At 37.2% G+C, this 17,026-nt stretch overlaps 1 protein-coding gene across 1 annotated transcript in view; it reads right to left on the minus strand.

The window, feature by feature from the left end:
* Positions 1-17,026, minus strand: part of vipr1b (vasoactive intestinal peptide receptor 1b) — a 73,927-nt gene that overhangs the window by 32,398 nt on the left and 24,503 nt on the right. The window contains exons 2-3 of the mRNA XM_038293605.1: positions 10,852-10,942; positions 7,847-7,957 (exon numbers count right to left, since the gene is read on the minus strand). Of these exons, the coding sequence (XP_038149533.1) occupies positions 7,847-7,957; positions 10,852-10,942 (202 nt within the window). The remainder of the gene's footprint in view (positions 1-7,846; positions 7,958-10,851; positions 10,943-17,026) is intronic.

A 17,026-nucleotide genomic window follows, 5' to 3' on the forward strand; every position in this document is an offset into this window, starting at 1 on the left:
ACATAAATATACCAATAATTAAAAGAAAATCAACAAGCACATCAAGCTATTATTTTGATTGAAGAATTTTGCATCTTTAATGATGGTTCTTTAATCCAAACATATTGTGTGAGCAGGTTGAGACAGTGACAAATGGCATAATGCTTAATCTAATGTCAGAGCATATTCCTGACCTGCCTCTCTTTGCTGATCAGAACATCTAATAGGGCACTTTTACACTGAGCTACACAAACTTTGCTTAGTGTGTATTTAGTTTTTCAATCAGAGGTAACTTGGATAGGATAGGATATAATCCTCAATGTAACAGCAGCTGCACAGTTTATAGAATAGTTTAAACAAAGGAAGGTATCATCAGTGTTTTTAAACTGAAAAATAGGACCTGCTTGTACAATAGATTTTATTTTAATTTTTTCTTCACCTGCAAAGATTTTGCCTGCAAAAGTGTTACCATACTATCCAACTGCCTTTAGCCTCATTAGATCAGTAAAACATTTCACATGTCATGCTTTCACCTAAGGACTTCTCAATTATGAACTGGTACAGTTCAGGTACTTTGGAAATTCAGTGTTTATTACTAACTGAAGCTATCTGTTAGGAAATACATCTCTGCCCCAACTACTGGTGTATCACATAATCAAGTGAACATATTTCATTGCCTAAAAGTTGCTGGACTTGTTTTAGCGCAGGAGATTTTTTACGCAAAAGCTTACATAGTAAGAACATAAAACATTAAGAAAGTGTGTGATAGAAACCTAGACAGTAGGTAAAGAGTCACACACCAATTTATTTTTTTTCTGTTGCAATTCACTAGAAACAAAATAATTTTTTTTTCACTTAAAAAAAATATCACCTTTGTCAAAATCATGCTATATGTACCAATCAACCATAAGGTCACAAATTAAATTACTTGTAGTTCATGATTATCCAACTTAAGTGCAGTTTGATTTCCCTGCTAAATTAAATAAGTATTTCTTCAACAAGTTTACTATTTGTGTCATGGTCTTGGTGCTGATGGTTGGCTTTATCAGTTGTTCCTGCTCACTTGTCTAATTGGCCCGGCGGCTGATTAACGCCGATCTTTTCCACCTGGTTCCCAAGCTATTTATGTTGTTTGCCAGCCTTTCATAAGCGCCTGATTATTCAAGCTGTTGTGAGAGTAACTCTAGAGTTCAAGTGATTTTTGTCTGTTATTCTGATTCTGACCTGTTTTCTGCTCTGGATATTGATTTATTAAATATAAATCAGTAATAAATATCATATATAATATCTGCAATTTGAACCTTGAAGAAAATATTTCTATTCTTAACCTTTACAAAGGTACCAAAAGCTTGCATGAAGACTTGATGAATTTGGAACCATCTTTGATTTATTGTTTTCTATGTTTTCAGATGGAAATAAATTCTACACGCCCCTTAGTGCTCCACTCAGTATACCCTGCAGAAGCTGAGAGAATAACTCAGAGTCTGCTACTTTTATACCCTCTGGAAAATAAATTATTTGAAGAACATATGAAGGGATTAGGCTATATTACAAACTGGCTCTTTTAACAATGAAAGCATACAGTACATTGCAGGTGTGCGAAACTATCATATCCATGTCCTTGGAGTGGCTGCATGTGATCTGTAAGTGGTTACGCCGAACAGCCAAAAGCTCCATCACCATTTCTCTCAGCAGTGCTGTTAGTGGTTGGATTTTAACACATCTCTCAGCGGGGGAGCAGCAATGAGTACTGACTTGCTGGGTCACACATATGAGGCAGCAGCATAGGAGCTGCAGAGAAAAAATAACCTGAGGCTTGGATTTCATATCACCAGTATGAGTTGAGGGGGGATGAGAGGGGATGGAATCCCCCTTCTTAAAAAAAATCTTAAAAAGCATCCCCCTTCTTAAATGACCATCTCCCCATACCATCCCCTGTGACATTTATTTTACTCAATTTGTACATTTCTACTATATATTTACAGTAATGGCAATTATATTGCCATTTCAGCATTTGGCGGTCTGTGGGCATACGAGTAGCTTGAGCAAAATAAATAAAATCTAGTGACCTACCATGACTATGAAGCTGATCCCAGTAGGAAATGTCTCCTCTGCATTTGTCCCTAACTATGTAGGGGCAGTGATAGCCATGCCAGTCCAGGGACTGACTGCAGTTATACTGTAAGGTGCCTTGGTCAAGGTCAATGACCGTCGTATCCGACATGTAACAACCATGCCATGCATATTGCTTTAGGTCAATAGACTACCGGTATAATAATTAGGCTATGTATGCATCCAAAAAAGTTGAGAAATAATCTGCTGGGCTTGCTTTCCATGTTTGAAGACATTTTGCTTTTCATTCAGGAAGCTTTTTCAATTCAATTATCAGAATTAGTGTTGAGTAAGAAGCTTTATATAGTAGCCCAAAAGCTCATTTAGGCTTAGAAAACGTCCAAATTGAGCCGGAAGAAAAAACAAGTTATTTGGGCTTTTTTGTAAAGCTTCGACTAAATGCTAGTTCTGACATTTTGAATTTAAAAAGCCTTCTGGATGGGAAGCAAAACATCTTCAAACTTGGAAATAAAGTCCAGTGTTTTTTTTTTTGTTGTTTTTTTTTTTCGTTTTTTGAATAACTATGATCTGGATGACTGAGCATCTCCATCAGCATACCGCTATGTATGCTTCCAAAAAAAAAAAAAATTCACAATCCCTATCAGGATTTGTTTGGAGGTTTTTGTGAGGACCCAAATGCAGAGGCTGAGAGGCAAGGGTGAGTTCTTTGATGATTTAATGAGATAACACAGTTAGCAAAAACAGGAATCCAAAAATACAACACAAAAATTAAACACTAACCAGAACCATGGAAACATCAGGGGAAAACTATCACAAGGAGCCAGGGTGAGACAAAGTAAGACGAGGAACTAGCACTGAGGAACTGCATAAGGAGTGTATTTAGGGGAGACTGAAACAAAGAGAGGACTAACGAGCAGATTGGGAGCAGGTGTGAGCAGATCAGAACAGGAAAGGAGGTAGGAAAAAGGAGAACACAAGAGGGCAGCAGAGGACAAGCAAAGAATAACCTAAGAAACTTAAATAAATCCAGAACACACCAATAAAGCTAGAAAACAAGGAAAAACCTGGATAAACTTGAAACTGAAAACTTAGAGAAAACCAACAGAACCAAAATCGTTACAATCCCCCTTCTTTTTCTTTTTTTTTTATAACTAGACTGCTGCATATCACACCAAAGTTCTGAAAATGCCTGAAATGGGACGAAAAGTGCCTTTAAAGTTAAGATATAATCTGTTTTAACTAGGGGTTGCAATTTTTCTTATAGGTTTCATTCAGCTGATTTTAACAGACATAAAAAAGAGAATTTAAACTAGAGAAACTTCATAGTAATTGACATACTTCTTAAACTGACTGAGTTAAGACAAGGCGAGGGAGATTCGTCTATTTAGCACTGTGTACAGCATGGATCTAATGCATTTTTATGCCTAAGATATATACAGTTCTTCCCATGGCTTTATGGTTAATTTGGTTTATTTGAAAAAAATGTACTGACTTGATGTAAAAAAAAAAAAAAAAGGCCTGTCATCTTTGCCTCAAGTTTTGTTGATAAGGCCAAAAGTCTGATTAGTTGCTTCAAGTAATGTCATGACAAAATATTAGTTAATTTAAAGGGAATATTTTTAAATGTTTTTACTGTTATAATGCCCCTTGAAGCAAGGCTTCAGGCATGTTATGAGTGTGTAAGTAGCCTCTGTGCGATTTTTAGCTAGTATTTGTTTTTATATGTATTTATTGTTTCTAATTGTCATGGTTTGGTTCTGTTGGAGTTTTCAGTTTCACATTGGTCCATGTTTTTTCTTTGTTTTCTAGTTTTATTGGTTTAATTCTTATTTTGTGGTGTTTTCTTGGTGTATTTGAGTTCTTAGGTATTTATTGTTTGCCCTCTATTGCCCTCCTGTGTTGGTCTCTTTTTCCCAAGCTCCTTTCTAGACTCCTCTATTCACACCTGCACCCAATCTGCTGATTAGCCTGGTCTTTTTTTTCTCTCTTCCATATATGCACCTTCTGCTTTGTCTCTGTTGCTGGTTTCTTGTCATTTCTTTGCCCCCTTGCTGTGCATATTCCTGGTTCTCAGTTTTTGTGGATTTATGTTTTTGGATTTTTGCTTCTGTTACCCTTTTTAATTATTAAATCTTAAAGAAAACGCTTCAGCTTCAGTGTCTGCATTTAGGTCCTGTCAAACCTCCATCCCACCCTGACACTAATGGCAGCTGCTACTATCCACTGCACACTTGAGTCTATGACAATAAAGTATATTCTATGCTATTTAGTTTGCTATTTATAGAGGTTTGGATGTTTTGCTTGTTTACATTTTAAATAGGCAAATAATAATAATAATTATACAAAATATTCTAATTATAAAACTTTGACGGCCTTTTATGTTCCCTAAAAGTTAAAATGGGTAACATAGATCGGACAAACTTTTCAGGCTCTCATCTAACCTTGTTTTGAAATTCTAGCAACTAAATTTTAGTTGGCTCAGATAGCTTACACACACACTGACTTTAACTAAACTAAGAAAGTAACAAATTAGTTAATAATGGTGAGTCAATTAAATGCTTTCACACAAATGTTTATAATCTTTTGAACACATCGCTAAGATAAAGACTTAGCTAAGACAGTGCCTTTACAGAACGCCACTTTAGTAAATTCATATAATACCTAAGAACTGGTTTATCTTAATAAACATATCTGGTTCATTGCATTACTGATCAAATATAAATACTTTTTAAAACATTTCCTCATAATGGAAATTCCTTTGTAGCATTTACAAGTTATTAAAGTCTAGTTGAACTTTTGGAAATCATAAAATCAACACCATTTTTCAGTTTTTCTCAAGCAAGGCTATTCCAATGCTTAGAATTAGTGTAATAACTAAAAACCTAGCTACATCTTTATTTGACTGTTACCTAAGCTCAAGAGAAAATTAATCTGGTTAAAAACCCACCATACTGTACTGTACCTCAAAAAAAACAACAAAAAAACCCCAACATGCTTTAAATGTCGGCATGGGGAAGGGCAACAAGGTGAAAAACGTGTGGTTTTCAAATGTATTTAATAGAACAAAGAAATTATGAAAAAACTAACATGGTGTTTACATGACCTGCGATGTTCTTTAAAATGGCACTTTGAAGGGGAAAACCAATATGTTGCAGACTACTGTATTTTTCTTTTGTTTGCCTCTATGAGGTGAGTCACTTTCTTTTTGGTTACACATCTGCATAAAGCTTTCACGGTGCAAGCATTAATTGCAAAGGTTAAAGTTAGTCGAAAAGATGTTGCATGAGCAGCTAAGAAGAAATTCTGCCCCAAAGTGTTTTAATAATTTATATTTTGTATTAAGCAGAGTTGCAAAAACAAAAGAGTTATGCATCCTTTTTTTTTTTTTGGTTTTGCATCAGTGTTGTTTCCAAAAGTAAAAGCTGCAATAATGTTTTAAAATAAATATAGAGGATATTATGAAAAAGTAAGCTGTTTTAGTCAACAATCCATGCTACAAAGTCTTTAGTGCTTAAGTTTAGTCCCAAACATCATTAAAGTTTGTTTCCATAAAATGATAACAGACAAAGCTTAGTGAGGAGGCAGCAGAGTGGCATGGATGCAAGGAATGTGGTGGGCTTGTAACATGGTAGCAGGACAGCAGGGCCTGAATTAGGCTTAGCACTTTGCAAAGGTAGATATTACTATCTAACCTCTACACGAGGCTAATTGAATTTTGTTTTGCTGTATATTTTTGAAATATAATCACTGACCCTTTTATTACATACAACTGTTAAGCTGCATGTTCACAGCAAAAACATAGATGCAACCTCAATCAGACAACTTACAGATGTTTAAAACAAGAATGGGCGAATAGAGAGAATTTCAATGAATTTTAATGAAATATTATTGTTGCAACAAGCAGGTCTAGGTTATTTGGAAACTACTAAACTACCTTCACACACCATGAATTGTTTTTAAAAGCAAGACAAGCGCTGTGATAGCAGCACATCAGCAGCACAAATTTTCTATTTCTGAATAGATATTCTATTCAGATATAGATATTCAGATATAGATATTCGATTCATTATATTATATTATTATTCATTCTATTATATTATTATTATTATTTACACACGGATGCAAAGAGACACATGAAAGATGATATAACAAACATTCTCTCTCCTGCTGGGTCAAAAAACAGTGAAAAATTAGAAGTTTTTGAAGCAGATCCAGAAATGCAAAGTAAGGCCTTGGAGCTACCGTGACAAAGCTCTGAAAAAGCGATACGCAGCTGTTGTGTTGACAAATTATTTTGTTGCAATACTGGAAGTGAAACAATGGCTGAAAGAGGAGTCATTTACTACATAATGAATAACATTAAAATGTATAACAAATAAAAAATAACAATAATATGTTTATATATTTATTATCGTCAGGGTTTGGTTGAGGTTTTAAGGACCCAAATGCAGAGGCAGGGAGGCAGAGATGACTTCTTGTAGGTTTAATGGAGTATTCACAAGCAAATGAGGCAGGAATCCAAAAATATAACATAAAAATGTAAAACAAATCAGAACCCTGGAGATATCAGGAAAAACATGCATGAGGAACCGGGGATAGACAAGGAACCAGCACTGAGGAACTGCACAGAGCGGGTTTATATGGGAGACTGAACAAAGACAGGACTAATGAGGTGATTAGGGGCAGGTGTGAACAAAGAATTCTAGAGAGGAGCTAAGGAAAAGAAGACCAACACATGAGGGCAACAAAGGCTACATTCACACTGCAGGCCTTGATGCTCAATTCCGATTTTTTTTGCATTGCCGTTCACATTTCCAATTATATGCGACTTGTATGTGATCTTCTGTGTGAACTGCAGTCATACAACGCAAGTGTCCCGCATGCGCAGTACAGGACGCAATGACGTCACAGGCCAGCATGCTCTTTTTTTCTTTTTTTTCTTTCCTGGCCGCTCAGACACATGTCGCATTTGAAAAGATCAGATCTGCATCGGATTCAGGACCACATAGCCAAGTGGCCTGCGTCAGATTGAAAAAAAAATAGATCTGTCTTGTTCAGACAGCCATGAAAAGATCAGATCCAGGTCGCATATGGGCAAAAAAAAAATTGGTCACTTTATGCTGCAGTGTGAACGTAGCCAAAGAAAAACCTAAGAACTCAAATACATCCAGAAAACACAACAAAATAGAAATTAAACCAATAAAACTAGGATACATGGATCAAAGTAAAACTGAATACTCAAAAGAAAACTTAACAGAACCAAGTTATTTGTTATTATTACAACCATTTGTGGAACACCATCTCTGTCTATGCAACAAGTAAAACCTAGAAGCAAAGATACCACAGCAGCAGAAGTTCAACAATAAAATGGGGTCAATATAGCCAAAGGCTTGCCATATTGAATAATAACAGAATTTGGGTTAATTCACCAGAGTATAATAGTGTGGGAGGTTAACTTCTTGGCACACCTTTGATATCCAATGAATCATTATCCATACCTCTGTTTATGCTCTGTGTCCACCTCTTTATTTCCTTCTCATTACTACCAGGATAATGCACCAACCCACAAATATCTTATTACCTCAAACAGGTTTCTGAAAAGAGGAAATGTTTTCATTGGAGACGGTAAAATTAGTACATTTGACCATTTCCACCATATATTCCAGTCAAATTTGTCCAAAGTCACCATTCTGTAAATAATCCCATTCTGTCTCCATTAAATCAGTAAAATCTGCGAAGAAGCTAAAAAAAACAGTTGCACAAAGCAAATGGCAAATGTTCTAAATGATCTCACCTCTCTGTTTGTCGCTGAAGTAACTGAAATATGGCGGACAGGTTATCGTCACCACTTCTCCAAACGTGGCTGATGGCCAGCAGGCGATGATGTCCCACATACCCTGGCAACCTGTAAAAAAATAGTCGGTAACACAGACATGGCATCACCTATCATATGATATGAGACATACTGATAGAGAGGGAAATGGCAGGAAAAGGTGACTGCACAGAAAAATTCTCAATCTTTTAGAGACAAATATCTACAAAGAGCCTATTTACCTAAATACAATTCTTGTGAAAAAAGTATATTCTTACTTTTCTAAACTTAATGCAGTTGATCGTTATCATAAATCTATAGATACAAAATCTAGTTATCATCTCTGAATGCCCAAAATAATCCTCAGACAGTATTATACTTTTTCTAAACAGTTTTATAATGTTTACATTTCTATCTGCTTCTATATAATCAATAAAATCTGTTTATAGCTATGAGATGTTCAGGATAACTTTGTGAGCTGTGGTCTTTTTTATCTTCACAGAAATATGTTTCTAATATCTTTTCTGAAATAGACATCAATGTTTTGACCTTGTCAGCAGTCCTGTCATCACATAAAGCCCTAAAAGTCTTGAGAAGGTGTGACAAGACGATAACATAAACTTTGGACTATTCCTGTGAGTATTTGGTATTTGCAAACTGAAAACAGTTGCAAAAGCAAATAAAAGTTTCTCAAAATGTTTTTCAATACAAGGGTATTGGTATCTGGCTGAGCCTCTCTGACCATAAGTCAGGGACGTATGTTTCCTCAAATGCTTATTTAGCTAATTAATTTATTCAGGATGTGACTTCAGAGCCCAACTTCCACTAGATTCCTGATGAGGAAGCAGATAGGAGAGCAGAGGAATAAGGATCGGTGCTGAGATAAGGAAAGCTGTTACCACACCAGACCTTTATGTGGGACCAATTAATGCAGAGTGAGGTATGTCCAGCATGTATATGGATTATTTTAATAAGATGAAACGGGGCGAAAAAAGGACTAGTATTAAAAGTAATTTAGGTAGCTTTTAAAGTTACAGGAATCACCGGATACAGTGAACCTGAGTGGGTGAGAACAAAAAGTAGTAATAATTGAATTTTCCGACTCGTGTTGAAAGGTATACTGTATCACTGAGGGACTTTTGAAGAAGCATATTGTAGCAGCATATCCATTAAATGTGGTCTTTCGAACACTTATATATCATGTCTTTTGGTTCAATAATTTTTCTGCTAATAATAGAATTTTTGTAAATTTGAACAAATTCCTTTTATTTTTTAATAACATTAACTTATAGTGTTTTTTGTGTTATAATTATACAATAGTAGCTCAGGATATTTGAAAATTGGGTTTTAATTATAATAGTAAGCAAAGCTTGGATCTAGTCTGGTTTGCTGGATTTTATTGTGAATCACAATTTAGTACAGAAAAATCCGCATACATTATTTTATTAAGATGCCTAAGCTCTTGGAAAGAACTTTTCAACATGTTTCTTATTTTGAATTAACTGCTGTGCAGAGTTATAGGAGCTTCTTCATTTCTGATTAAATGCTGATGAAGATTCTCAGTCATCCAGGTCATAGTCATCCCGTAAAAGTTAAAAAAAAAAAATCCACTGGACTTGGTTTCCAAGAGTTGGTATCATCGTACAATAAAAAGAAAAACAAGAAACAATTGTTTAATTTAAAGTTTACTTGTTAAGCTTTTACGTGTTTAGCTGATCAGACTTGACGAGACATTTTAATGACTGACTGACTCTTTTTAATTGATGTGACACAGATACCTCTAAACCACTAAATTCTCCCCTTTTAACCACTCTTCAAAACCAGAGGGAGAATAGAGCATGCAGTTTGAGAAAGATAGATGCGTCTCCCATCTAATAAATCAGCAAATGAGAACGAAAAAATTTATTTTTACCTTGCTCAAATCTACAGCTGTATGATTTAAAAAGTATGGATAGACTGGAACTGAAAATAAACAAAGCTGTATAAGGACTTGTGTTTATCTTGCCAGCGCGCTGAGTAAGCTACATGGTAAGGGAGGTAAAAACTATCATATTTTTTTAACTATACAGGGAGCTAATGCTTTGGTCAGATAAAACTAAGATTAAGCCTTTTACCAGCACAGAGTCCATGTGCATATAGTGTAACACGAAATCTCTGATAATTTTCCTAATTTGCTGGTCTGCTGTCCTTTAATACGAGACAACCACTGGTTTAGCTCCAACAGTTAAAAGCAACCTCTGACAAATATGCGATATATTCTGAGAAAACAGTGGATTGCAGTTTGACTGCAGCTGACATTTGATTCCTTTCATCTTCTATGCTGCCATAACCTCTGTCTCATTTCCTGCCTCGTCTCTTCTTCTTTTCACTGTCCAGCTGTAATAATACGCACATTAACATCCTTAACATACTGCCCATTTATTAAAGGACCAAATGTCAGATCTGTCTGGAAAGATTGTGCTGCAGCCAGAACTCATGCAGTTTGGCATGTTAGGTCATGCAGTCTGACAGGAATCACTATAATCTCTAGCTGAGACAGGGTGGCACATTCAACCCCCTTAAAAGCACGTCCTGTTCACTATTAGGTATTGTGCTGGATCTGTGATGCTGCAGGCCTTCATTTCTGCAAAATGTTCTTTTAACCTTATCAGACGGTGTTACACTGTGACCTGTTTGAGAAAAGTATTTAAAATACTCTAAAGTAGGTTTAGAATCTTATAGTTTCATAACCAATGACTTGAATTCTAAGAATTTAGACATTTTTAAGGGTTAATGTCTGCTTCAAGGTTGATCCCAAACTTATTGTGCTGAATTATTCAGCCATGAAAATTATCCACACTTTGTTTCTGTGATTGAAAATAGCACTTCGTCCACAAAATGCCAGAGTTCACAGCCATTACTCACAGTTTATTCACCCATACTGCCTACTCTTTCCTCTTTATAGCCCCCTGCACACCCTAAAGAAAGAAATACTTTTCAAGAATGACCTGAAGTGACATTCCCAGAGGTGTGACTTTCACAGCGCTCTTTCTCCAGCTCGATCTCGTTCACCACGTCACACATCTGCACTGATAACACCTGCAAAAGAGAAATAAAGCAGGGATTTACCATAAAAAATAAATATGATTTCAAAGTTTTCTTCAGTAATTAATTGCAGAGGCTTTTTTTTTGCATGTTGTTCCTTTCTTACTTCAACACATTTTTAGTGCCATCATGGCATTTTCCCAGACAGAACCAAGCTCTGGCCGATAATGCAGCAAATGCACAGAAATGTTCTCTATGTCAGAAAATCTAAATACAGCTCCTACATGGAAAAAAAGGAAAATAGATACTATCATGCAAATGGATTAGGAAGTGGAGAGGGGAGCCATGGAGTAATCTGCCGCAATTGTTCATCTGTGTCAACAAAGGCTGAAAAATGCGGGCTGACAGCCACTGGCAGAGAGTCGGTGGGCCAAAGAAAACGTGTAAGACGAGCAGTGGAAGCTTGAGAAGGTCAGAGGAGATGATCTGAGGGAGGGATAGCAGAGTCAGTATAAACCAGAGCATATTCATGAACTCTCCCAGCCTAAGCTCCACTGCTTTAAGTAGTGTGGAGTAGTAAAGGTCAAAGTATAGAGAGAGCTGAAGCAAAAAGCACTTGATCTTAAAAACTGGATACTGCATGGTCAGTAATTGGCCTGTATACAGTATCTTAGAAAAGTAATTATCCTCCGTGTTTTTTAACTATTTTATCACATTCCAAACTGTAATTTTTCCTTTTTTGTCTTATTTTATGTGATAGATCTAAAAAAAAAATGGTCTAAGATGGTAAAAATTTAAACAAGAATGGGAAATTTAAGTCTACTGTTACTCTGCTACCCTTCAGGTCTTGCCCAGTTCTGCTTTTTTGCTGCTATCCATTTTTTTTCTGCATTGTTGCTTACACTAGTAATCATATGCAACAGTCCAGACTTCAGTCTAAATGGTTCAGGACATCAAACTGCATGCATAAAAGAAGAATGTAAATGTCCCACAACAGCACAGTTTAGGAGAGCAATGATGAATGTGACTGTCATTAGAAGTGTTAACTAAAGATTTGTTAACAAACAAAACAAAAAAGAACATAACAATTGTGTCTGTGTTTTCTTATTAAACTGTTGAGTAATGGGAGCTGATGGTATTATCACTACATAAATAACAAAGAAATACAATGAAGGAAAAACAGCACAACTATTAAAAGCCATTTGCAAAACAATTAGTGACTGTTACTGCTTTCTCTGTGGATATGTGGCAGTGGTAATGCTCTAAAAGTCAGAAACAATGCAGCATGATCATTCAGACTACAGATTATTTGAAAACTCTCCGATTCAGCATCGTATATGAATGTAGATTTTTGTTTGGGTCGCATTTGCCTGCAGTGTGATCATAGGCTGAGTGTTTAAAAAAATGGTGATGATAAAAATTTAAACAAGATTTATATTCTAAGTAGGAATGGAAGAAAACAAATGATCCGCTTCTGTGCAATGAAGTTCCTGAAATGTTCCAATGCAACCGGTTACCTTCAAAAGTTATACAACTGGTAAAATGAAGACTTAATGTGGGCAATCTAAGGCTACTGCTACCCTTCAGGTCTTGCTCACTTCTGATTTTTTGCTGCTATCCATTTTTTTTCTGCATCGTGCTTACACTAGTAATCATATGCAACAGTCCAGACTTCAGTCTAAATGGTTCAGGACATCAAACCAAACTGCATGCATAAAAGAAGAATATAAAAGTCCCACAGAAGCACAGTTTAGTAAAGCAATGATGAATGTGACTGTCATTAGAAGTGTTAACCAAAGATTTGTTAACAAACAAAACAAAAAAGAACATAACAGGTTGTGCCAGTTTTTTCGTACGGATAGCATAAAATGAACAGTAATAAAGGCGTTGAATAAACTGTAACAACACACAAAACATAAAGTGTGTTCTAATAAGAAATAAAACAACTATACATATCAAAATATTACACATTTATTTAATTTTTTATGATACATTTAAACAGCCAATGGAAATATCTTTACGGGTATGACAGTGATCCAATCATTCTTGTAATTAATGACCAACTTTTTGCATGTTGCCGCTGACATAGTGAGATTTTTGGGGGTTGTTTTGGTGATAAACTCTTATTTTCTCAGGTTGAAAGGCCTCCTTGCCATTATTCTTATCTTAAGCCTCCTCCATAGATTCTCAGAACTTGATTTAACTCAGGAATGTTAATATTACTTCCAGACATCTTAGATAAACCACATTTTTTGCCTTTGCCTTAAAGCAATCCACAGCATCAAATCTTCTGATAGGGGCCGAGCGCCAAAGAACTTCTATCATTTATCTTATTAAAGTCTTAATAAAATCATTTGCAACATTTTTCTAAGTCAGTCTCTCCAGGTTGAAATATATTAAGCTCAGTCAGATTGGATAGATAATATCTGCAAATAAATCTGGAATCTTGATTCACATTTTCAAGTAGTTTAAGGTCTAAATGCGGATGCCTTTATTCTGAGACATTAATATGCTTTGATTTAAATCAATCCATTGCAGCTCTTATAAGGTGTTCTAGGTTGTGCTGCCAGAAAGTCAATCTCCATTTTGGTCTCATTTCTTTGGAGTATGTATTTTACATTTTTAAAACACAAATATTATTCATTTACACTTTGAAAGACTTATTGCTGTTTCATTTCATATAAGTTGCTATATAACACAGCAAAGTATATCAGAATGTTAAAAACTTATATGTATAACTTTTACAAGGTATGCATTTTAAAAAAGGGTGTATTCACCCACTGGCATAAAAGTACCTTCAAATGTCTTATTCTCGTCTAATCAATTGTTTCTTTTCTTTATTTATTTATTTATTTTTTTTTGCTGCTTAAATCTTTTATTAGAAATGTGTTCTAAGCAAGCTGTACTCTACCTGTTCACACCTAAAATGTAAAAAAAAGATTTGGGGAGAGGTGACTCGTCTTATTATCAACTGAGGTTCCATTCAGCCTCTCATCTGCACTCAGGAAATTGAAAGAGTGATGAATAGACACAGCTGAGCAGATTTCTTCTTTTCGATCACATACACTATATTGCCAAAAGTATTTGCTCACCTGCCTTGACTCACATATGAGCTTAAGTGACATCCCGTTCCTAATCCATAGGGTTCAATATGACGTCGGTCCACCCTTTGCAGCTAGAACAGCTTCAACTCTTCTGGGAAGGCTGTCCACAAGGTTTAGGAGTGTGTTTATGGGAATTTTTGACCATTCTTCCAGAAGCGCATTTGTGAGGTCGCACACTGATGTTGGACGAGAAGGCCTGGCTCTCAGTCTCCGCTCTAATTCATCCCAAAGGTGTTCTATCGGGTTGAGGTCAGGACTCTGTGCAGGCCAGTCAAGTTCATCCACACCAGACTCTGTCATCCATGTCTTTATGGACCTTGCTTTGTGCACTGGTGCACAGTGATGTTGGAAGAGGAAGGGGCCAGGTCCAAACTGTTCCCACAAAGTTGGGAGCATGGAATTGTCCAAAATGTCTTGGTATGCTGAAGCATTCAGAGTTCCTTTCACTGGAACTAAGGGGCCAAGCCCAGCTCCTGAAAAACAACCCCACACCATAATCCCCCCTCCACCAAACTTTACACTTGGCACAATGCAGTCAGACAAGTACCGTTCTCCTGGCAACCGCCAAACCCAGACCCGTCCATCAGATTGCCAGATGGAGAAGCGCGATTCGTCACTCCAGAGAACGCGTCTCCACTGCTCTAGAGTCCAGTGGCGGCGTGCTTTACACCACCGCATCCGACGCTTTGCATTGCACTTGGTGATGTATGGCTTGGATGCAGCTGCTCGACCATGGAAACCCATTCCATGAAGCTCTCTGCGCACTGTTCTTGAGCTAATCTGAAGGCCACATGAAGTTTGGAGGTCTGTAGTGATTGACTCTGCAGAAAGTTGGCGACCTCTTCGCACTATGCGCGTCAGCATCCGCTGACCCCGCTCCGTCAGTTTACGTGGCCTACCACTTCGTGGCTGAGTTGCTGTCGTTCCCAAACACTTCCATTTTCTTATAATACAGCTGACAGTTGACTGTGGAATATTTAGGACGAGGAAATTTCACGACTGGATTTGTTGCACAGGTGGCATCCTATCACAGTTCCACGCTGGAATTCACTGAGCTCCTGAGAGCGACCCATTCTTTCACAAATGTTTGTAAAAACAGTCTGCATGCCTAGGTGCTTGAATTTATACACCTGTGGCCATGGAAGTGATTGGAACACCTGATTCCAATAATTTGGATGGGTGAGCAAATACTTTTGGCAATATAGTGTAGCTGTAGATTCCACATTTAATTTCATCAGTAAAGAAAAGAAACAACATAGCTTCAAGCGGCAAGACCTGCTGAACATCTTTCACACAAGTATGTTTTGAGTGACTGAAACTTCTGTTCCCGTTTCTATGATATACGCTTTCTTTGAGATGTCCAGAAAGGACCTCCACTCAAAAATAATGGGAATAAGAGTGGAGGTTACGAAATCTTTTGTTTGATTCGCCTTTCATCTCTAAGCATTTGGTCCACTTAAAGAAGGGGTACAGTTAACAACATGTGAATATTTTTGTCAGCGAAGATTTTGCTACAAGGAATGATATGAATTTAAAGGGATGGAAATGCTTTTTCCTCTTAAAGGTAATTTACCTCTTTATCATCGGCCTTTGTAATTATTTTTTGCTAAGTCTAAGATTTACATGTAGCAGATCCAAAAATATATGGATTATCAATACAAGTATAAAGAAAGAACAAAGCATTTATTCTGACTCTGACTGTTAGTTACAAATCAAGTTGTACAAATCTTCCAGTTACTGGCTGAGTTTCAAATTTATGAAACTTAACCAGACCTGGCTCGACTGGTTGCAACAAAAACTGGGGGGACACGGAAACAGGCAGTGCTTTAAGCCTGTAAAAGGCATTTATTTAAAAGAATCAAAAAATAGACTAGGTGTCAGCATTAGACGGCAGCTCGGATGGGGCGATCACGCCTGGTCCCTCCACACCAGGAAGTCTGGACCCCAACCTGGTCTGGACTGGATGGCTATCTGCGGCGTGCTTGCTTCGACCAGGGGACGCATCTCTCAAGCAGGGGACACCACACTCCTAAATGGAACGGCGCTCCTTAAATACCAACCAGGTGGCCGCATAATGGAAGCGCCTCCCACTTAGAAGACCTTAATTGATAGTGTTAGTTTACAGTCATTTTGCACATACTGTATGCTCACCCGACCGCACAGCAGGGCCGTCACACCCCCGCCCATAAAAAAGCAGGTTATATATGGAACCCTGCTCCAAATTCACCGACTGTGTAGTAAACCCGGCCACCCTTAACTTATTTCTCTCTTACCCACAATATATTCGGATTTGTTTAATGTACAGATTTCTTCCTCTGCTCGCTCTCTAGACCAGCAACTGGTGCACTCAGAAGCTTCTTTAAGGCACATAGAAAAGAAACAGGGTCAAAAACAAGCACAAAAAACAACACATGCTACAAAAGTGGAGTGCGACATAACGCATCAGCTATGACGTTGTCTTTTCCTTTAATGTAATAGATATCCAGAATGTAGGACTGCAGGAGCAATGACCAGCGAATCAAATGATTAGAGTGAAGACATCTGATTTGGACATTTCAGGGAAGACAGGAATAGGAACGTCAGCGGATTATGATCTGTAAACACCACGATGTTAGCGCCACCATTTAAATAAACATCGAAATGTTTTAGGGCTAAGATCAAAGCAAACGTCTCCTTCTCGATCACAGAGTAATTCAACTGATGCTTATTGAACTTTTTTGAAAAATAACTCACCGGCCTGCCAATACGTACCCAGATCATCAGTCTGTGTAAGGCAGCTCCAGCGGGCACGTGACTGGCATCCACATAAAGTTGGAAAGGATGTCTTTTTATTGGTGCAGCCAATACAGGAGCAGCACAGAGGAGCCTTTTCACCTGCTCAAAAGCCTGTTGACACAGCGTAGACCACTCAAACTTTACATCTTTGCACAGCAAATTTGTCAGAGGCACCAGCACTGATGAGAAGTTTCGACAAAACATCTGTAATATCCCACCCGCCCAAGAAAACGCATTAGCTCCTTCTTTGTAGCGGGAA

This window comes from Cyprinodon tularosa, unplaced genomic scaffold (assembly GCF_016077235.1).
Source record: "Cyprinodon tularosa strain WSP-4 unplaced genomic scaffold, ASM1607723v1 ctg33, whole genome shotgun sequence".
Taxonomy (NCBI): Eukaryota; Metazoa; Chordata; class Actinopteri; order Cyprinodontiformes; family Cyprinodontidae; genus Cyprinodon; species Cyprinodon tularosa.